Raw genomic sequence first — 22,598 nt, 5'->3', positions numbered from 1 at the left:
TCAAATGTCATCCCCTACAGCAAAGACTGTCTCTTTGCAGTGACAATACTCATTTACAAGCACAACTGACAATTACATTTTATATATGTATATAAAATACGAATTCCCTCTACCTGGGATATCTCATGTTAACAGAATACAGTCAAAAATGCTAGCATAGCCTTGAGTCAAATTTTCAAGCCAGTACTGCCACTATGGCCATCCTCTATTTTCTCTCTCACATCCTTTGGAACAAGAGCCCTGGCTGTTGATTACCTTTTATACTATTGAAAGACACTGAGGAATCTAGCCACCTGTTCTTGAAACCTGACATCAAATGCCCTGCTGTTGCCCTTATTGTTTTCTCTTGGTCTTTCATTATTCTATAAATAATCTCCAGTTTAAAGCATCTATGGATAATTTTCTGTCTGAAACACCTTTTTTCCTAGGTTTTATTGCCTAACAGAAACTGATGAGGCTCGGTGAAGATCCAAACACCTGGCAATGGTGTTTCCTGAAAAAAACCCTCCATGACAAAAATGCAAGGCCTGCCAAGAAAGCACTGCTGCAGAAAGCATGACTTATATAGACTTCCTTCTGAGTCCTCCCTAATAAACAGACCTAAGAGCCTACAGAAAGGTAATTTCTAGTGCATTGTTCTAAGTGAGCCTAGAAGGATGTCTCTATAAAACTACAGAAAGTAAAAAGGAAAATCCAGTCTTATAACTGGTTGCCAATCTGCCTGATGGTGCTAAAAAGAGGACTGCATCATCTCTCCTCCTGCCAACAGAAATAGTTTGTAATAATCTCATACTATTTATATTTAGTTCTTACCTCAGTCTGCACCAAGTAGTTCCTTTGGGTACGTATGTGTTTTAAGAATCCAAATATGTTGACTGTCCCTTCATGCTGAATTTGCTGCAGCATACTGTCTAACACTATGTATGTGCCTGTCCTTCCAACACCAGCACTATAAAACAAAAAAATAGTCTTGAGCCTGAAGTAAAACACTAGTGAAAAGAATGGTTCCTTACAGATCACTTTTTCAACATACTGCTGCATAGAGAAGATTTTCCTCTACAAATGAATTAATTTTGCTGTACATATACTTTGCTAAGACTTCAAGGCTGATAATAATCTTTTTTTTTCTGTGCAAGAATAGATCTAATGATAATTTTCTCAAATGATTTTTAAACCATTGGTTGAAACAGAACTAAGGGGTTCTGGCAGGTCTGCAATTTTCAGGCTTCTGATATTCCCTAGGATACTTTATCAAGTATACCTAGAAAAGGTGGCATATGTCAGCATTTGGGCACAGTTAATGTGCTCAAATTCTTCTGTGTTGAAACCCCACTTTAAAGGGAAAGTTGCATTATGCCACCCATTACAGATACAGGAGATTTCAAAGACACTGGACTGACGAAAATCCTAGGGAATGGAAGCGCTGCTGAGAGTATATCTGAAAAAGGAGAAAGCTTAGTGCTCTTCAGATACAGCTAAGATGGCAAGCAATGGTTGAAACCCTTCTTAAAAAGGTAAAAGAGAGAAGAAAGGGTTAATCAACTAATTCCTGTTATGAACTCTAATTACTTTAGCATAAACCCAGCTTTATCAGAAGACTAAACTCCAACTTTTTCTTTCGTAACATATCTGTGTAGGAAGTAAAACGTCAAGAGGTCATTTTTTGTTATCTAGTCATATCTGGGAATTATTTGGTTGCAATTCCTTTCTAAATTAGGAATGAACATTACATGTACAGTTACATGTAACTTGAGAGCCAGCAATGTGCTGGGTCTGCATGGTCCTTTACAGGCAGGTCTAAGCTCAGTCCATACATGCTAATTCAGTCATCTCATTTCTTCCACGGCTGGGGCACAAAGCCTAAGTAGTGTGAGCTCAGATTGCTGTAATAAACAGTCTAAATAAACATTACATGAAACCGGAAGGTCAAGGTTATTAATACACTCTTAGACACAAAGATTACCAGATACCATTTGTACTTGTTATAAAAAAAATGTGAAAAGTACCAAAACATAAAAACAGGTAAAAGAAGTTTAATGCTCATCATCTGTGTCTTCCATATAGCCTGTAAAGATAAATCAAAGTTACACTTTTAACATGAGATGACTCCTTTGAAATTCCATAGTGCATGGGATCAGGTTAGTTAAAAGCTAACTGCCTACAGACAGAGGTAAGTTATACCTATGACCCAATGGAGAGGTCGACCAAAGCCACACAAAAACTCAGTTTAATTGACTTATAATGTATTGCTGATCTCTCAGTAATTTCAGACTTGACATTTTGGGCTATTTTGAATTTCCCATGAAAACGCAAGATGTAGATAGCAGCAGAACAACAAAATGTGGAATTTTCATTTTCCAAGCTAAAAACATATTTCAGTCAGATTAGATCATCCCATGAATAAAATATCTTCATTTGCAGCACTTGTGAGGCAACTTTACCTGTTGGCTTCCTCAGAGTCAGCTCCAGGACAGAATTCATGAGGAAGTTCTCTTTCCAAATGTTCCATCAAAGGTGAGGTACTACAGTGGAAAACCAGAACCTGCTTATATACTTTTCAATAACCCGGTCCTTCAGGGGCATTGTGAAGTCATTCCGGGCCCTACAAGCCCTTTTTAAGCAATCTTTCTTGAGCTGCCAGTTTTAGTGAACACTGACAGAACACCTGCCTGCACACTGCAGCACATGCAGACCTCAACCTGTTCTCCAGAATGCTCCTCCATTGCAAATGACTGCTACAGCCCCGAGTAATGTTAAAAACAGCAGTTATAGTTCAGCCAGGAAGCGAGTGAGTCTCCTCTTGTGGACAGAGCTCCTTTTAGGATTACAGAGTATCCCTGCACCCAGCATCCTAATAATGTATTTGCAGAAATGAAACAATTATTGCTATATATGTATCTGGTAAGCTCACAGCATTCAAGAGAGCAGCATAGAAATGTGCAAAAAAGTAAAAGGAAAAGCATTTTTGCAAAAAAAAAAAAAAAAAAGGAACACAGTGCAGAGCAGCCTCATCTTGTTATAAAAGATTTATAAAAGTGGCATAGACAGTTGATTAATTGGCTTTACCAAGGAGAGAAATATCAGCTAAGAAATTAATTTTATTCCACTGGGAATTGTTAAATGCGAGAGTGAAATTTTGCATAGCCCACCACTGAAAAATTTGTTTTTTCTGCAAAACAAAAGTGGAGTAAACCTTGCAGCAGTAAAAACCACACCTGCAATGAACCACAACAGGCCCAACAGCGAGGCGCTTCGCATGCGATGCCTTCCGCACAAAGGTGAGAACAGGCAAAGTATATTCTGGAACACCCATGTCAGGCCACTGGGTATAATGGTACTGAGTTACTATACGTCCACTAGACCTCCCTTTCTGGGAACCCTGCAACAGAAAAATAATTTCATATGTAAGCAGCCCACATCTTCATGATTTTATTTCCATACCTGATAGCTGTTGAATTGCAAGTGTCCCTATTTAGCTAAAAGCATGCCACCTGCCTCTGAATATTCCAGCTTTCAAAGAGGGGAGGAAAGGCCAGTGCTGCTGTCCCATCAGCTTGCCTGCTGAGTGGAAAAATGACTTGACGCTGACCCTTAGAAAGCCATAAAGAAATATAAGTTTAAGAACACTGGAGGGATAACGAATTACAGGTGGTCTTAAGAGTCACCAGCTCTTTCTGCCACTCTGCTCCTCTGCTGGGTGAACAGAAGGAGTAGGATTCATCTCACTCAGTTTTAGTGATCTAGAAGGCAAATAGCCTTGTGAGGGCTGCTTTTTTAAGCTTCCTCCCTTAACTGGAAGTCAGAGGCAGGGATGCCTTCAGAAAGCAGGTCATCTATTCAAAGATTGGTTCCTAAAACAGGCAGAATAAATAAACTGATAGATGCTGCATGTTATGCATTAATTAAACAGGGAGGATGAGTGACTAGGTATTTCAGACATTTATGTGGGTGGAAGATACTAAGTTTTCAGAATCCCCCTCAAAGTAACAAACATCACGCTGCTGAACTGACAGCATGCTGGTTCTGAGTGTAATAAAACAAGGTGTGGTTTCACCTGTCCTTAAAAAGGAAAATGGAGAGCTGAGGTGGATAATTCAATTCATACCACATTTTCTTCTAGCTGCTCTCCTGCAAATGTATGATCCTGCTCACCAAGCAGGCAAAGTCCACATCAGCTTTCCAATGTGATCACTGCATTTTCCCTGATGGTCCTACATCACACCAGTACTAGCAGCCAGTGTCTTCACAGTTTGTTGATTTGGTCAAATTAACTGAAGTTGACAAGGATCTTGGCTGGTTGAGATCTACAGAATTCGGCTTTACAGAAAAAAGCTGCCAACTGCCTTAAAACACTCTGAGCAAATTAACATTTCCTTTTGCCCATCTATGTTTTCAGGATGCCACAAACCTTTTTGATTTTGGTGTTTCTAAGAGTGAAATTCCTCACAGTGTAATAGGCAAGTACATGAACACTCTTCTGAGTAACCAAGAAGTTCCCATATTCTTCACTACCTTCAACAGGCCAGTACTGATCACATTTTCTCTGTTAGTAAACAAATGAAAAACAGAGAAAAAGAAAACAAAATGTCAAACAACAACCTGAAATGCTCAAATTTAAGTCAAGCACAGTCAAGCACAAAACTGTATAGGGACTCTCAATATACCCAGTTTATAATAGACATGAGCTTCTGTACAGAACAAATAATGTATTTATTTTGTGCTGTAAAGAGAGAGGGCTGTGCAAAGATGCTGTTTATTTGAAATACTCAACAAAAGACAGGTTTAAATCATACTATCAGAATTAAAGGGCTCTAATTTTGTGGAACTTGCCATTCTACAGTCACTCTAAAAACTAAGGAAAATAACATGATCTATAGGAAAAACAGAAGAACATTCAACTCAGCAGAGTTGTATGTGGCTTCTGATTAGTTTATCGTCAGAGTATATGTACGTCTGATCAGTGAGGGTGAGAGTGAGCCTGTGTATGGTCAGAATATACAGTAGAGAGTTGTGATGTTCAGCTTTTTGGTTGGCTGGTCATATAGAAAGTGCATGTTTATTGCATAGTGTTATAAATGAAGTGGTACTCTCTTGTCTGCAATTGCTGTGTCTGTATCATCCGATAGATGCTTTATAGGTTGTATGACAAGATTTACATGCTTTTTAAGCATTGCTGCCAGTATTTGGCAAGTGTGATGCAATGTCTCCTACTGTGACCTCAGGGTACATACATACTTACTCCGGTCTCACAACCAGAGAAACACACACCCTGTGGTGGGATTTGACCTCATTTTGTCTCACTGGAGAAATGTGTATCCACTCATGTAGTAGGAAACAAACTGTGGGTCCCACTGGATGCTAACAGGGGGCTTTATACTTCTGTATATACAATCCTAGAACAAGAAACTACTACAAACTATTGTTCTTTGCTCAATAAATGCCTAAACCAGATTTTTAAGAGACAGAAGTTTGCTACGGGTAGATCTATGAACATCAGAGAAATAAATAACAGAAAAAGGTACTTTTACCCTTCCTTTCTCAACGAGGTTAGTTATCATCACAATAACTTCTACGTTATGTTCCCATATCATTCTCCAGAAATCTTCTGCTGTTGATTTTAGTGGCCCTTGAGCTGCAATGTAGGCTTTCGGCTTGTTGTAGCCCTAAATTGAAATACAGCAAATGACACTTGTCAAATCACTGTCCATGAGCAAAAGGAGGTTGGGAGGAGTACATGACATTTTATGTATCTATTTTTAAAGACTCTCTGAAGCTTTTAAGCACTTTTAAATTTGTAACTATCCAAATCACAGAAACACTGTGGTACCAGATGACATACAAATACAATTGTTATGCCAACGTTTATCAGTCCAACAATAGGATATATATAAGTGCCCATGTTCTGGCAGAATGTTGACATGATAGTGATTATAAGACATCTGTTACAATACTCGTTTAAAAATATGAATCAAGACCATTAACATGTAAATAACTAGGTAACGAAAACTGGTATATGGTACCTTGATAAGGCTGTCAGCCAAATGGAATCTTCCTCCCAGGAGATTATCTCAGACAGAATTACCAGTCACATAAGAAATACTTCTAAAGCTACTCAGATGTGACAGAACATTTTTTGTTTCAAAATGCCTTTCGCTGAGCTGCAGCTGCTACAATATCCAGACGGATTCAAGAAAGACTTAACTCGGACCATGAGAGTTTTTTTTACAAAATCTGTAATTAATCATGCTACTTTTTTAAAAAACTACATTGTTCATCTCCAATTTTTTTTACAGAAAAGACTGAAAAATAGGCTGGCAGAAAGAAAAAGGCACTTACATCAACGTAGTTGGCATTAATATAATCAGTCAGTTTTCCATCCTTTTCTGCAAGCTGTGCTAATTTAACCCTAGTATGATCATCTGTAGTAAAACAAGGCAGAAGATAAGCAGTTTTCTCTAAGACTTATATTCTTTCCACAAGAAATGCTCTTAAAAATATTGAAATATATTTTGACAATACATAAGATTAATACAGTAACAATCACATATGCAAACATCCTCTGCTTACGTATGAATCAGATTCAGAATTCTAGTTTGTAGAAAAATAATCTAATGAATCCAAAGTTTGAAGGGATTCAGCATCTAGTTGCCTGAACAGCAGCACCTTGGGTCATTTTAGGTACTGTGACATATTTCCCCTACAGACTCTAGCTGCTGCTTGTTGAGGTGTACAGGTGTTCCCTAAGTCCTGTGTCATGCCTGCCAAATCTGCAGAGTGGGATGTCTCAAAATGAGTAGGCACCAGTATTGAGGCACATTAAATCCAAGTTAAAAGAGCGGACACTGGAGAGCAATGGAACCTTGAAAATGCTGGTCATCTGAAGAGTGTCAGCAGTGGCTACCTCAAGGTGAGCCAAAGCTTTCTGCAGCTTGCACTGGTTGTAAGAACTAGACCTGAGTCAGTTACAGAGGACAATTCTTGCTACTTCAGCTGCCCTAAGCTGCCTATGCACTGCCTTTTGATAAAAAAGCGGCTGGGCTGGCACGTTTTGTACGATCAGCTACAAACACAGTGGCAGAGGAAAATCCCTGACTTTTTGTCCCTCTAGAGGTATCTTTAGGCAGATGGAATAAAATTTCTTGCTGGTTTACATTTTCTTCTGCCAGAGCGGCTGACTCTGTCTCTTTAAGCTCTGGTGATGCTGAGAATGTTGAGCACGATTTGGTTTAGAGCTTCTTGTAATCAGAACAAAGTTGAAATACTATGTAGAGTTAAAAAAAATGTTCAGAGCCACCAAAATGATCAAAAGTCCAGAGGCTTCAAAGAGAGATTAACAAAACGGAATAAATGTGTTTCAGAGAAGAAAAATCTGGGAGAGTGATGCAATGAGAAAACATGTGTACTGGCTAATGAAGCTGTTCTATTACATTGTTGCAGGGCACAATACAGTATAAACCCAGCACATTTATGTTTATATGTGACAGTAAATATATCCAGGGATTGTGAAGCTCCTAAAGCGGATAAATCATCATTATTCTAGATCAAAGATGGATTAATTTTGGCAATCAAAACACAACTTCTTTGGCTTTATAATGGCATTATATTGAATCCTCCCAACTCCCTTTGGGTCACTGCAGAAGACACAAATATGTCTTACTAACACATGCTCATCAAAGCAGCAGAATGTCAGAGGTTGAAGAGATGTGAAATCTCATGCTACTCCTCTCCAAGTGCTTTGCTAAAGAGGAGCTGGACCTTTAAATGTAAGAGGTATTTTTGCTCCCTCTAATAACATATAAATCTGTACTTGTCTGTAATTATTTCTTTAACAAAACACCAAGTGATGCCTTTACTTACAAGCAACAATGTTTATGTATCGATTCTTATTCTTGTTGTCGGGGTGATTAGAGCTGTCTGATGTAATACCTAAATCTACAGTACAGCTCTGGATTTCCTGAAAAGAAAGTATGTCATACTTTAGTAAGTATTATGATGCATAAAATATCTTAAAATACAGTAAGTAAGCATGAAAAGAACCACAACCTTAAACCCAATTATCTATGATATTTTACAACTACTTCATTGCTAAAAAAAAAAATGCAGTGAAATAATTCCTTACCTGATAAAACTCTTTCAGTGTCTAATGAGGGAATGAATGCAAAAAAAGTAAAAAAAATCAAATTCCATGGCACAGAACAAATGGATAAGTGTTTATATAAGTTACAATTACTATATGGAAAACACTTATGGTCATGCAATATATATCTCCATAATAACAAACAAAACTGCATATTTCGACATAACTCCTAAAGGAAATAAGAGATAATTTTCCAGTTTAAATTCTGACATCTGTTTTCCTATCTTTAACTGTAATTTTAGACCTTGGGCCAGTGAAAGCTTATACACATGAGCAACATCACAGACTTTAGCCAGATTATCTATATATTTAACTTTCATTGGATTTTTTTCTTGGTCCTTATAACTGCATTAGTTTCTTTGTGGAATGCTTTTGCTCTCTTTGCATTCAGATGCAAAATCCTCACTGAATCAGGACTGAGTGCTGCTCTGTCAGCCTCATGGTACTCTGGTGAAGGACAGAGTTACAGCCCTCACTCAGGCTGCCAGCAGTTTCTCATTGAAGCCAACAATTTTATAAAGAGAGAGACAGGCACAAAGCCTGCAAGACTCACAAAATTAAATTTTATTTTACTGATTACTTTAGCTGACAGGAAACTCAAGCATTTATAAGGTCCACGTTGTTAAGTACAAATAAGTTGTCACTAAAAGTACTACAATAATGTTTCCCAACACTTTTGATAATTCCTTATAATATCAATCACCTTCATCTATTTAAATATATATATGAAAAGTGGTTACTGGTCTAAATATTAGATTTTAAATGAGGTTTTTTAATAGTAATATTAAAAAAAAAAGAAAAAAACCCCAAACCTGAACCACCCCCATACTCTTCAAAGGTATGTTAACTCTGCAAAGACAATGACTGTATTCAGTTTTTCCTGATCTTGTAAGTTCTTCTTCAGTAGGGAAAAGAACAGGACACTAATTCTGGGTTAGTGTGTAAAGCCAACAAGGATCTTCCAGAAATGATGAAGACACTGACTTTTTTTTTTCATGATAGTTAAGATTACCACGAAGTATTTCAGACAGTGCCAGTGGTAGTTCAGTGAGATGCAATTTATTTGGTTGTAGTTCAGGAAAAGTACAATTGTAGGAAAAGATCAATTTAGGATGAATGATCCGATTTCTGTATTGCTGTACTGACTAATTGTGAAAGATATTTGTAACCACTGCATTTATGCACAGTCCTTCAACATCTGCTCTTATTAATAGCCAGTCTAGCTGGAGGCCAGTCCCATCGGTGCATATGCACGTGGGTAATATATGAGTATGTACTGGACATTCCCAAGTATTCACAAGTACAGTCCAATAGTCAAATGGATGTTCTGAATGTTAAATGAATTGAAGAAGAAATGCTAATGAAGACGGTTACATGAAGGACATTAAATTTTTGGTCCATTAGATCACAAGGCAGTGGCTGGGGAAACAGAAGTAAAACCAAAAGATGCAAAATTATGATTTTTTTTATTCCTGTTTTTGCAGCAGGAATACTACAGTCATATTTAAATTAATATAGATCAATAAAAAAAGTTGTTTCTATCCCAACTGACTGATTTTCTTAGAAATCTTCTGTAAAAAATTGTTGTTAAAAGCTCTAATTATAGTATTTGGGTTTTTAACGTTTATGTGAATAAAGTTAGAACATATCTATCTTTAAAATGATTGCAATACATGAGTGTGAAAAACAATGAATTTCATTAGTTCCATACGGTGATAATAATATTATATGATTAGAGAGTATGTTTCAACGTTTTGAAATACCTTTTATGAACTATATAATTACTATATAATTAGGAAAGGAACTGTGAATCTTTCCCTACTACATATGAAGACTACATTAGCTCCCCTGTTAATCAGAAGTCTTGCCACATGTATTCATTATTCCATTTTATTTTCTCTGTAAATGGAACAAGCCAATGTGGGCACCTTCTGCAAAACTCAATTGTCATTAGTATTGGCAAAGCTTTAGATCTATCACTGTATCTGATAAGCCATATACATTGCATTATCTTTGCATAGTTTATTCACACAATCATTCAGCATTTTATCACAGTAATAAACATTCCCACTTGCATTCCAGTCCTGTTAGCTTTTATAAATCTCCCTAGTCTATGCATTAACTCCTTACTGGGCCCACAACACTTGTATTTACATGCATTCATGAAAATAGTGCCCAAGTCAGAATATAATGCCCTGTTGTTTGTTTCCAGCCATTTAAACTTAACGTTATTTATATGTGCTAAGAAGAAAGATGACATCATAGAGCCATACCTCAAATTCTTCAGAAAAACCATTACTTGCATGTAAATCTGCAACATGTTTTGGAAAATGCTTTATTGGAATTGCTCCAACATCATCTTAGGGGTGGGAAAAGACAAAAATATATTTATAAAGAATAAAAAGCCAGTGACATATAAAGAAGTTTATATGTAGGCAATCCACACACATCCTGAAATAAAATTTTTGGCATGAACTTTGGATATACAACTCCCATAAAAATTAAAACATTCTTTAACACCATTAATATTTCTAAAATATTTATCTAACATTTGTACATTTCTAAATGATTATTTGGAAAGAAGATAAAGAAAATGCGTTGCTAGGTGACTTGCTCTGTCCTTAAGCCCCCCAAATCAGGGTGCTGATTCTGCAAGATGCTGAACTTGTCTGTAAATAGAAGAACACACAGAATTCCCTGTGAAGTCAAGGAGAAATGGGAGGATTAGCTGTTTGGACAAGATATTCAAAGGGAGAGTGTAGGATCAGAGCTCTGAATAATACTGATAGAGTAAGAATGAATGATTTGGCAGAGTTGTGTGGGTGCTTGACAGTGATTAGTGTTGCACTGGAATGCTGATCCAGTACATGTGCTGCCTGCATCATCTCAAGTCTACTAAATTAGAGAAGCATCATACCAGTAGCTTAATATTAACTGACATGCTGCATGTTTGCATTGGCATCCAAAGGAAATAATAATTAATTACTGCATTAGTGAGTACAGAATTTTGACCCATCCTCCTCGTGATTCTATGATTACCTGTTGATCATAGGTCTGATCCTGGCATTAGTAACTGCAAATGTTCACATCAGGCCTCATACTTCAAGTTTTCAGTAAACGATTTATGTTTAAGACTTTCTGGATATTCACAAAGAGAAGATATACATTCTCAAGGAATTAATGTGATTCATGTAACTCTGGGGTCCTGAGTCTGAATTTTCCTTCTAATATTTATTTTTTGGGACATCTCCATTTTAATGTATACAAATACAGAAAAAAACTCCTGTGTACAACATTCATCAGGGGTCATGTCAAAAATCTTTGGGACTTTTAATCTCTTTCCTGCAAAGATGTTGTGTAAACAGAGTAATCTGTTCGTTATCTGTTAAAGGATGACATTATTTCACACAGTTTTGTTCTGAAAAGTAATTTTTTTCTGTTTTTAAAAGTTTTTCATGAATTAAAAATATGTTTATTTCACAATCTGTAATTTCATCACTGTTTCATATGAGAACAAAACATCAAAAACATTGAACAAGGACCTATTATTTACATCAACAGATGTTCAGCATTCAGCCCACCTAATAATTTAGTTTTCAGTCAACAAGAATTTTTTGATTTGTAGTAAGATCCATCTGGTCTTCCACTCACATAACTGGATCTGAATATAAAAAAATGAATTTATCCAGTCAAGCCTAAGAGAAGATGAACAAATGTGTAATGCTATCTTCACACTGGAGATGAAACCTGGCATAGAGTGTTTATCTTAATGATATGCAAACAAAAAAACAGAGGGGTAGGCAAATGACTCTGAGTGAGGACAATAATGGAAAAAAGAGTTCTCTGGTTTTGTTTCGCTGCCACTGCTAATCTCCCAATTCAATCACTTCTCAATCCAGCAATGTATTTCATATATGAATGGCAGATATCACTTCAAACTGCTTAGAGTTTGATAGTGGGTCTGAATACTACCCTGCAATTCATTATTATTGGAATGCATCTTTGAATTGTTCTGCAAAGTGCCATGGCATTTTCTGTGAATAACTGCAGATCTCCTCTCTTTGCCAATGAAATCCTTAGAAAGAAAAACTTAATATATAACGAGATCTGTGGAGTGTGCTTTTGGTCATAGCCACAGGAATTAAACTTAGCAGTTACAAAATGCTCTTCCTGCCCTACAGCCTTTGTTGGTATTATATTGCAATTAGACTCAGTTGTAAAATTACACTGCTGCAACATTTGTGGAATAGAAAACACAAAAACTGCTCACTTGACATCTGTTGCATGTAAAATAAACTATTTCTTCAGTGCTTGCAGTTTTTTCCATAAAATATTCATTCACTTAGAAAAACATTTCTCTCTGATATTTATCAGCATTTCAGAAGGAAAACCTCCAGCTTCGAAACATGTATTTTAAGCACTCAGAATAACTGTAAATACAATTATGACAATGGAAAATACTTTTTCTCTGAGGTGAGAAGGTCAAGAAAAATTGCAAGAAAATTATACATTTGTACTGCAATATAGTTAATGATGGAGTGTTAGAGCAGAGATTTCCAATAATGGTTGCCACTTGCTATCCATATATAATCACATTTTCTGAAATCAAGCTATATCTCTGCTTTTTAACCATTTAGTAGAAGGTCATGCATCTCCTAACAATGGCAGTCAGTGTAAGAGACATTTAAAGATGTCTACAATTCAGTTACAATTGAAGCCTAATGTTTAGGATTTATTTAATTAAATGTGTTTACTACACAACGGCTGATTTTCTTCCCTTAGTCATTCCATGGGAATGTATCTCCTTATGCAATAGCACAGTTTGCAAAAACATTATTTGTGGAACAAGATATCTTTGTCTCATATGTGAAAATGTGGCTTAGGATCTGATTCATAATTCATCTATCTAGGGTACTTTCATTCTACACAGATTGAAAAAGCTGGGAGGGTTTCCTGTGCTCCTCTGATACCGTTTCTGGAGGAAAAAAATAATTTCTCCAAATAAATGCGGTGGATATAGAACCAGAAAACACTAATAATATTCCAAACTTCTGCATAATTTTTATGAGAGGCTCAGAGAGAAATTAACCTTTGTAACTATGCTAGTAAAATATTAAAGAACACGTAATTGCAAATGAAATGCGGACAGATGAGGCATATACTCAGCCTGCTGGTAAAAAGAATAGGAAATATTCTATACAATGGTGACAAATCCAATTAACGGCAGAAATACAGCAGAATACGTTGCTGGTGTAAACTTCTACCTTGAGAATATGAACTAGAGCTATTTAGTGTAGCTCAGATGGCTACACTATGAACAGCTACTCTGGTGAGGCTACACCTCAAATGGCTAGAAGGCACAGGGGCACAGGATATCTTTGAGACTACTCTGTAAGGTGAGGATATTTCTCTTCTGTGTTACCTACAGAAGAGTGTATTAGCAACACTAGTCTCTGCTGACATCAAGTGCATCTGTGTTTACACAGATTTTTACAAGAGGTTAAAAATCTCTGTTTTACAGATGTTACAGTACGTGAAGAATTCATATTAACACATATAAAGCAACATCTTCCAACAGCTAACACCAATCCACAGAACAGCTGCCAGAAATACCTGAGACTGGGAAGATTGGAGCTGGGGGAGCAGAAATCACACGAGGTGATGTATTATCTTCTAAATAAAAGTGAGCAGTCTGGAAACATTTCCTAGAAGGAAAGAAACATAAATAAATATTGCAAAAAACCCAAATCAAAAAGCTCACCAAAATATAATCTAAGATCTTTTGGAATTTTTGGCATCATTAAGTCAGAAAGAAAAAATCACACTTTTGAAAACCAGTTTTCACTGAGTGTCAAATATATGCTGTAATATAAATATTCCCCACCAAATGATGCTTACAGCTTGAAGATATGTTACATCTGCATAAATACATAGTTCATGCAACTTTACCTATACCAGAGGCAGAAGATGGAGCACGCATCAGACATAGTGACAGATGAAAGAGGAACTCTGCATCAGGAGCTACTGTAGATGCTGCACAATTCCTAGTACAAAAAATACCACTCTCTTTCTGGCTTATCCAAATTCATATATGTAATTACTGTTCCCTTTCATGTGATTATGCTAGCCTGAAGATGGAGCAGTGTACGAGATCAGCCCTTGTAATTCATCGACAGATCCTACTGCAGACATGGAAATGCAATAAAAGACAATGTGCCCTGTAAGAGCCAAACAGTGGCTATGGAACTACTATGACTGGGGGCTAAACAATTTTTTCATAATGTCATCACAACACTGAGGGAACTTGAACCAAGGAGGACTTCCCAAAGTTGACAGGCAGAAACAGGGGAATTTCTAACTCCAGGAGATGACGGCTTTGTTGCAAAAACAGTGAGTATGAATAGAAATGGAATCAACCCTGACTATGACCCACAATGTTATTTGTATCTGTGCTGTAATCCAGATGTGAAGATAATAGGAAAAGCATCTGTTAAGAGTCCAAGCTATTCAAGGGAATGAATAACCAACTGCTGCTGTAAGCTTTGCAAAGCCTCTTTAATTAAAAAAATCTCCATATGATTAGACATGCTAATAACAATCTTTAGTTTGGGTCACTTAATCTATTTGAAATATTATTCACTAATCATTAAATTTAAAAAGAAATATATGCATCACAAAAGTATTAGTCTCATTTTATATTTACAAGATTCTGCTTCTTCAAAGCAGAAGCTGTTGTATGGTTGTTTGCTAGTTTGTGTAATCACTATGATTTTAAATTCTGTACCATTCCTCTATTACTGCAGTCATAAACCCCCTCATATAACTGTTATGAGCAAAAATGAATTTTGAAGATACTTTGAGAAATAGATAGGGAATATGTGGCTGCTGTTATGCTTTTTAGAATTATTAATGTAGATAACAAAGACTTTGGTAAGTTTATTTGAATTAAGCATCTGGGGCACATGCCCATAATCTTGGAATACACTGGGAATTTTCTGTCTGTGTACAATATAGATTCTCTTAAAACAGAAGAAAAAGTGGACATTAAAGAGAAAACTGTGATGTGCAAAATAGTTCTGGTGCTTTACATGACAATTAAATTTGAAGTCAAGCTAGAATCCTCTAAAAGCATATCTGTGATGTTTACAGAGAAGCTTTGGCTTTGCATGAGATGTTTGGAACAAAACTATCTGGTATGTAATTGGTTTTACTTAGGAATGGCAATTTTGGATGCAGATGGAGAACATATTTAGGATGTACCTGGCAACACATTTCTAATTTTTAAAGCGTCTCTGCTGAGAGGAGAGAGGCTGTCTCACTGCTGGCATAAGACTCAAGAGTTGTCTCAGGACTGTGTGTGAAATGTCCAGAATGCACTAAAATTACTTTAAACATACCAAAGTACTTTAAATCATTAAACACTGAGAAGTCTGGCCCTTTGTCCCCTGAATGTCTGCTGCTTGTGAACAATGATCATACTTAAAGTTTATGAATGAACATTACAGTTTTGTCACCTCCTTGCTTGAGAAAAGACTGAGCTATAAAGAATTTAATTAGTATAATGGCTTTCACATCTAAAGCAGTGCTTAAAATGTTCTCATAATATGCCATACATTCATTATCCGTCACTGAGCCAATGTATTTTTAATCTCTAACAAGTTAATTGTGGCTGAAAATAAATTACACCCTTAGCACATTTGGGAGACAAATTCATAGCAGTTGACTTAACCTGTAATAAGACTCATAAATAGGCACTCCATCTGCTTCTGCATCAGCAGTGAAAGCCTTCTTGACTAAACCTAATGCTAATATCCACATATCGTTAATTATCACTTGTTGTTAATGAAAAAAGTGATGACTATTTCAGACTTCCAGACAAAGGTCCTATCACTCAATGTTAACCTGATTATTTAATTTACATCTTTCATCACAGCATTTAGATCTTCAACCTAAAACTGTAACTTGTAATTTAGACACAGCGCTTCTTGGAACACACAGTTTAGACACAGAGATGTGCTAAGCCATCAAAATAATTACAGTGTCTGGATGTGTACAGGAAGGAAGGGATGCAGCAGCAGCAGCACTTCGGTCTAACAGGAAGGACACTATATCTGAATGAATACTTCCATGGGAACTCCTTTAGACAAGACTAAGCCTCAGACTGTGGAGGACATAGTTTTTCTAGTATTCAGGCTCCTTGGAAGTCAAGAAGCATCTCCTGAAGATGAGAGGATGTGTTTGCACATCCACTGCTTGCCAAGAATGGTCTTAGAGGCACAGTTACTTGTCTCTCTGAGAACTTCAGGGTCTTTTGACCTCACAGGATTATCTGCCAATAGCTATTCTCAAACACTTAGTAGAATTTATTTTTAGAAGGCTCAGATAATTTAAAGATCTGATGGACCCAAAAGATCTTCCAATGGATCCCCAATGGATCAAATTATGCCAATTATTCAATTTTTAAATGGCTGCAATTAATTTTTATGTGTTTGCCAACTGGAATTTCAATTTTCAGATTTTATTAACACTTTTATTTATAATTTGATGTCACACTGTTTAAATTTTTTCCTTCATGGATGGATGAATGTGGCCTTTGTGAATTTAAATTTGATTTTAGTGTCTTCGCATGTGCAAGTTTAATGATCCTTTGAGAAGGTTCTCAACTCTGTTCCCATAAACTTATCACAGGACTCAAGGTATCAGTTCGAATCATGAAGAAGAAAATGAACATTCTCTGACAGCTATGTTTCAAAGATATGAGGTGGTAGAGGAAAGTTAAAATTTAAATGTCTGCTCAGGGTGCTGTCTGTCATTTCTGAAGTGTTGTTGTCATGAAATGTCTAACAGCCTGCATGACAGTCAACTGATATTCAGTAAGTCTACAGCTACAGTCTAAATGTAGCTGGAAGTGCATTAGCAGTTTGTGGTTCATGTTATTAGCGCTAATCTTTTACTACAATTCCCATATATTCATTGAAAAATAATTTTGAATGGTACCATTACCACTGATAACTGTTACCATTTTACTATTCTCCAAGCCCTTCTTACGATGACCATTACAAAACTGATCAGCAAAAATATGATTAATTAAGAAAAATGGTAATAATGAAGCCATGCAGAAAGAACAACACAATTACATTTAAATATTCCTGCTGCATCTCTGCTGCAAGGACTCAGTCAAGTAGACATATACTGATAGAGATGGACAGACACTAGATTTGGACAGAAAATTCTCTCTAAAGCTTTAAAAAAAGTCTATCTGGACAAAAAGATCATTAAACAGGCTAAAGAATCTCCTTTTTTTCCTCACTGTAATCTTAATCATGCTGAAGAAATTAAAGGAAAATGAAATTGATAAAAATTGTTTGAATTACAAAAGATACACAAAAACAGAGTTCAAAACTGCGTATTTTCCTACTGGCAATTAGTCAATCTTTAGACAATATTGCCATTAGAAGTTTTCATTTCCATCAGAGAAATGAATATTTTATTAAAAAAAGATTGAAATTATGCCTAATGAGATAGTGAAGAGATTGAGGAATTTTTTCAAGTGCTGATTAACAATTTCATGTAAAAAAAACCCCAAACCAAAACACAAACAACAGATGGTACAGAATTATTTTTGTAATACAAGTCATTCAAGTGAAGAACAAAATAATTTTGTCTTTCTTTAACCCTGAGAGACTGCATGTTCAAATTAGGAGCTAATAGTGGAAACCACCAGCTAGGATATACCAATGCTTTTTTTTGACTAATGTTGTAAACGGAATATAGGATAACTTCTTGCAAACTTAAATTTTTTGTGAACTTTAATAAGTGAAAATAATTGGTCCAAATTTAAAAAAAGGCATTTAGGAAAAAAGTTGACAGCTTACGTCAATTATTTAAAAATAACTTAACCATAAAAAATATTACACTTTCTAGTAATATTTTACATGCTTAATAAAAACTGAATAGCAATGAAGTTAGTATCGATTTTTTTTTCCAGGCTTTAAAAAGATGTGAGGGTTTTGGCAACTTTGAATGAGGGCCACAAAGTCCTACCTACAGTACATACTCTTTATGCTTCATTTCCCTGAAATAAGAAATAGTTACTGGTGTTATCATAATGCCAAGAGAATTTTGTTGAGGATTTACAACAAAAGAGCTCCATATTTTTATTTTGTAATACACAAGAAATACAGAAAAGATTAAATTCAAGACGAGAAGATAATATTGCTAATGGGATTTCTGTTTTATTTTGAAAGACCTGTTTTACAGAGTTGTTCATTCCCAGAGAAAAAATACAAAATGAACACACTGTTATTCAAAAAAACCAAGCTTGTAATGTGCAGGATTACTAGAACTGCACTGTACAGTCTGGGTCTTGAAATGGATGGTGTTCTTTGGCAAATAAAACAGATTTCATATATGGTTTGGAATCAGGGATGAAATCGTTTGGAAGATGAATATGAACATTCATGTTGCATAATATGAAAGACAGGAAAAGATTCTCAGTAAGCAAGTGGTTAGCTGGAAAGCCTGGGATGGAGAGTGTAATTATCAAACCAGGCATAAACTAATAAATGAGCTGTGAAATTATTATGGCAATTAACTACTACTTTGAAAAGTAGAAAAAAATCTTTCTGAAGATTCATTGTTCAGAAGTGTCTTTAACCACAGCGATGGCTTTGTGATTCACTAGCACACTTGCCTGGAACAAAGGAAGCCTAAACTCAATTCCTCAAGCCTAGTCTGTTCAAGGATGGAATGTATTCTGTCCCCATGTGGGACATAACCTGATAGGCTGACAGAAAACCAGTGGAAGGAGAATGGAAGAAAAGTCACTAAGCACAGCCCTGACATGAAACATAGAGATTACAGCAGTCAATAGCCCGGAAAGTGCAGTCTGGCTCTAGTTACTAGTTCTCCACCATTTTTTTGCATTTTAGATTAAGCAGGATTAGTGGGGGTGGGGGGAGAAGAAACAAGCTCTGGAATCATCTGTGAGATGTTTGAGTGTGTCTTCCCCCTTCTTTATACAGATCCTGGAAGAGAAAGGTCCCGTTGCTCGTTGCTGGTTTCTGTGTTAGCACAGCACAAGCAATAACAGTATCAGGCTCCTGGCAATCACTGAACAACAAGAACCTCTGTGGCAGGAAGTTTTTGCAATTTATTTCCCCCTTCTGGCCCAGTGCTGCATTTCCTCCCTGACAACCTCCACACCTGAGAAAGGGCATGGGCTTTGAGAACTTAGGCATGCACGTCCCTAGTAGGACTGGCTTTAACTAGAACCAATGAAAGAAGTGTCAAAGGCTTGGAGCAATGCCACATACTGCCACATGGCCAACTGGATTCCTGGTCTGCTTTAAGCTCAGGCCAACCTGCAGTATTTCATACAATGCCTGACACAATTTGGAGTTAGCATAGGGCAGACACCATCCCCAGTAGGTGATGTGAATGCAACCACTCTGTTTTTACCCTCTGTGAGGGAAGAGACTTCAGTTGTATGGAAGAGATCTGTGCCATGCTAGCAGGCCTGGTTTTTTCACAGTGTGGTTCCAGTTTTTTGCCCTCACTGATTACGTTATCATGACTTCTTACAGCTATCAACTCCCTTTATCCCATTTTTTTTTCTTATTAGCTTATCAATTTATCAAGTCAGAGAAACATAACCATGCTGAAACCTGAGCATGTGTGTCCATAAGAAACACATCTTTAGTTACCTGCTGAAAGCTTGGAAAGTCTGGAGCTGGGGACGCTAATTTTGGTTTGGCAGAATGACAAAGTAGAACAACTTTCTAATCATAGAACCTTGCAAGAGCTGCTTGGTAAGTGATCTTCAAACAGTTACTCTATTATAGTATCACTATATATATCCCATTTCTTTGTCAGCTACAGAACATTCCCACAGTACTATATTAATTGCTTATTCACATAGTCCTGTTGAGGACCATGGATTATCATTCTAAATTGACAACTACCTTTTTAAACTGTTAATGGTTTGGAAAGATAGAAAATAATCTATTGTCATGCTATTTACTTTTCTTCTCCCTCCTGCTCTTCCCAATGCTCTGTTTAGTCACTTGGTTTTAGGTATTAACAATCACAAGCAATTGTTTACTAAGATCTCTCAATATGGAAATAAACTATTTGCATTGGTTAAACCCCCTGCAAACAAAAAGAATTGCAGTTGAGTATTTTGGCCAGAAATCACCTTATTTTGTCACCATTATGGCACTGAAAGCAATACGAAGACATGGTGAGAGACAAGATCGTCTCCCTCCTACAAACCAGCTCAGTAACGCCAATCATATTTTCAAATCAGAGCTCTTTAGAACTGAAAGAAAAAACAACTTACCTCCAGTAAATGAGAATACCCACAAGAATCACTAGACAGATAAAAGTCAGGGCTGATACGACCACAAGTGGTATAACTGTCTTCTTCTCTGATTCCAGACTCTCAGCTAGACCAATACGAGACTCATGGCTAATATTACTTGCCTCTGCAGTCAGAGAAAATTGAAACAGTCCATGTTTAAATTCTGAGAAATGCATAACATGAGTGAATGTGTCTTATAATGAGACTACTTAATATCACTTACCTCTATTTTTTACTACGTACTGCAGAAAGTGTATACATTTGCAAACCAGCTTACAGAAAATAAGCAGATAGAGCGTAAAGCAAAGTACTCAGATTATGTGACTCAGCCTTCCAGCAGTGGAGACTTCTCTATGTAAGAATAGCAGATTGTTGTTAAAATATAGAAGGAAGTTTTTTATTTTCATCTGTTTATTAGCTGAAAGTCAAATGAGTTAAATATCTGAATACATAATATTGCAATGTGCATTGGAATTGATATTATACTGTCACTCAATGCAAATTACTTCTCTGACTAATAGTTTAATAGAAAAATTTTCTTACAATAGTTTTTATGTGCTTGCTGTATTGCAGTTACTTTCTGTACTTTAATCCATTGCCCATTCTGTAACTTGTCTTATAGATACATCCTTTGAATCCAATGGTTGTACCTCCTCCCTCAACTATATTGGAACCAAAATCAAATTCCCTACCTCCATCTTTACAGGGGATCAAATTATTATTTAGATATTGATTAGATTCCATGTTTCTGTGAGCCATGTAGTATTGACTGAACAAAATATTTGAGCACAGACATCTGTATGGAAACTGAAACAATGTATTTTATAATTTCATTATAGAGGGAAACATAATGATGGCTGACACCAATCCTGACATTTTAGCTTTGGTCATACCTCAAAAAGTAAACACTTAAAAGCTGTGACTTTGACATAACTAATTTTTTTCAATCTTTACAGTTTACTGTGATCTGCGACCATTATATGACTTACAATGCAGAAATAAGCCCTTTTGTACTCATTAGAATTAAACCTTTAGAATGTTTTTTGCTTTTGTGAACAGTCTCAATTCAATTACTTTTCTGCACAGGAGCAGAATTTTGTTGTCTAGAAATCAGGTGCCCTGCACTGGGGTTTCAAGAGACCAATTCTACATGAAAAGCTCTCACACAAAACAGAGGAAGCAGTGGAGTTGGATCTGAAAAAAACAACAACCAAAGACAGCAAACAATATGTTCCAAATAGGATGCCAAAAAACAAATGGCTTCAACCAGTAGAGGTTTTCAGGCAGCTCTCTGCTTGTTTGCATGTTCTTGCATTTAGAGGCTTTTAGGACCTTATATGCAAAAAGGTCTAGACTCTGATCTTGCAGATGTCTTCCTGGTTTTAATTCAAAGCACTCTCAACACCCACATCAGTCATTACTCCTTATATCCTGCAGCTCAGCGCGCAAAGTGATTGAAAGCACAAGTTACCTCTGAAAAATGTGTCCCTGAGTTTCTGGTGTGTGGGTTAAAAACAGTGTTTCCTATTGATTTCAGAAAAAGCTTTATGTATGCACAAGAGAAAACAATACAATCGCATTGGAACAGTCATACTTGTTTATCCAGTTCTGGACTAATTCACAGCATAAAACCCAATCTTATCTGTGTGATGACAGAATTCTTTCACACTGCATGACCAAATCTTATTAGGATTCCTCCTATGGGTAATGAAGTGCAGACTTCTCCTGTAACAGGGGGTTTCTTGCCTACTTGGATATGACTCCAATGATGGCGGCTGTAAAGGCAGTCTCATCTATAGTAGATTTCTTTGATTTCTAATAACTGATGTGTTTGGATCCTTCACATAGTTCTTTCCATTAATTTCTCTTAGTTTTTCAACTGAAGTTGAAAGGTTTAGGTAGCCATAGAGATCTTATGGAGAAGGTCCTAGTTCAGAACAAGCATAATTATGCATCACCAACTACAAGACTGGGAAAAGTTTAAATGACAATTTTTATCTGTAGTGGTCACAACAAGAAGAAATGTCATAAATTTCTGGTAAATCCACTGTAATGTATACATAAGCTCTTGGCAGAGAGGTTCTTTTATGTTTATTTTTG

At 36.4% G+C, this 22,598-nt stretch overlaps 1 protein-coding gene across 7 annotated transcripts in view; it reads right to left on the bottom strand.

Annotated features, from left to right (window-relative positions):
• Positions 1–22,598, bottom strand: part of PTPRZ1 (protein tyrosine phosphatase receptor type Z1) — a 138,333-nt gene that overhangs the window by 9,744 nt on the left and 105,991 nt on the right. For 2 of the 7 annotated variants that reach the window (XM_071552484.1, XM_071552488.1), the window contains 11 exons: positions 20,478–20,622; positions 13,751–13,842; positions 10,411–10,496; positions 8,120–8,140; positions 7,858–7,954; positions 6,337–6,419; positions 5,529–5,663; positions 4,409–4,543; positions 3,216–3,379; positions 2,442–2,522; positions 814–949 (listed from right to left, as the gene is read on the bottom strand). In XM_071552484.1, coding sequence (XP_071408585.1) covers positions 814–949; positions 2,442–2,522; positions 3,216–3,379; positions 4,409–4,543; positions 5,529–5,663; positions 6,337–6,419; positions 7,858–7,954; positions 8,120–8,140; positions 10,411–10,496; positions 13,751–13,842; positions 20,478–20,622 — 1,175 coding nt within the window. The remainder of the gene's footprint in view (positions 1–813; positions 950–2,441; positions 2,523–3,215; positions 3,380–4,408; positions 4,544–5,528; positions 5,664–6,336; positions 6,420–7,857; positions 7,955–8,119; positions 8,141–10,410; positions 10,497–13,750; positions 13,843–20,477; positions 20,623–22,598) is intronic. The other 5 variants (XM_071552486.1, XM_071552489.1, XM_071552487.1 and 2 more) reach the window with 3 other exon arrangements.

This window comes from Pithys albifrons, chromosome 3 (assembly GCF_047495875.1).
Source record: "Pithys albifrons albifrons isolate INPA30051 chromosome 3, PitAlb_v1, whole genome shotgun sequence".
NCBI classification, from domain to species: Eukaryota; Metazoa; Chordata; class Aves; order Passeriformes; family Thamnophilidae; genus Pithys; species Pithys albifrons.
The sequence above is the reverse complement of the archived record's forward strand: the minus strand, read 5'-3'. Positions and strand labels throughout refer to the sequence as shown.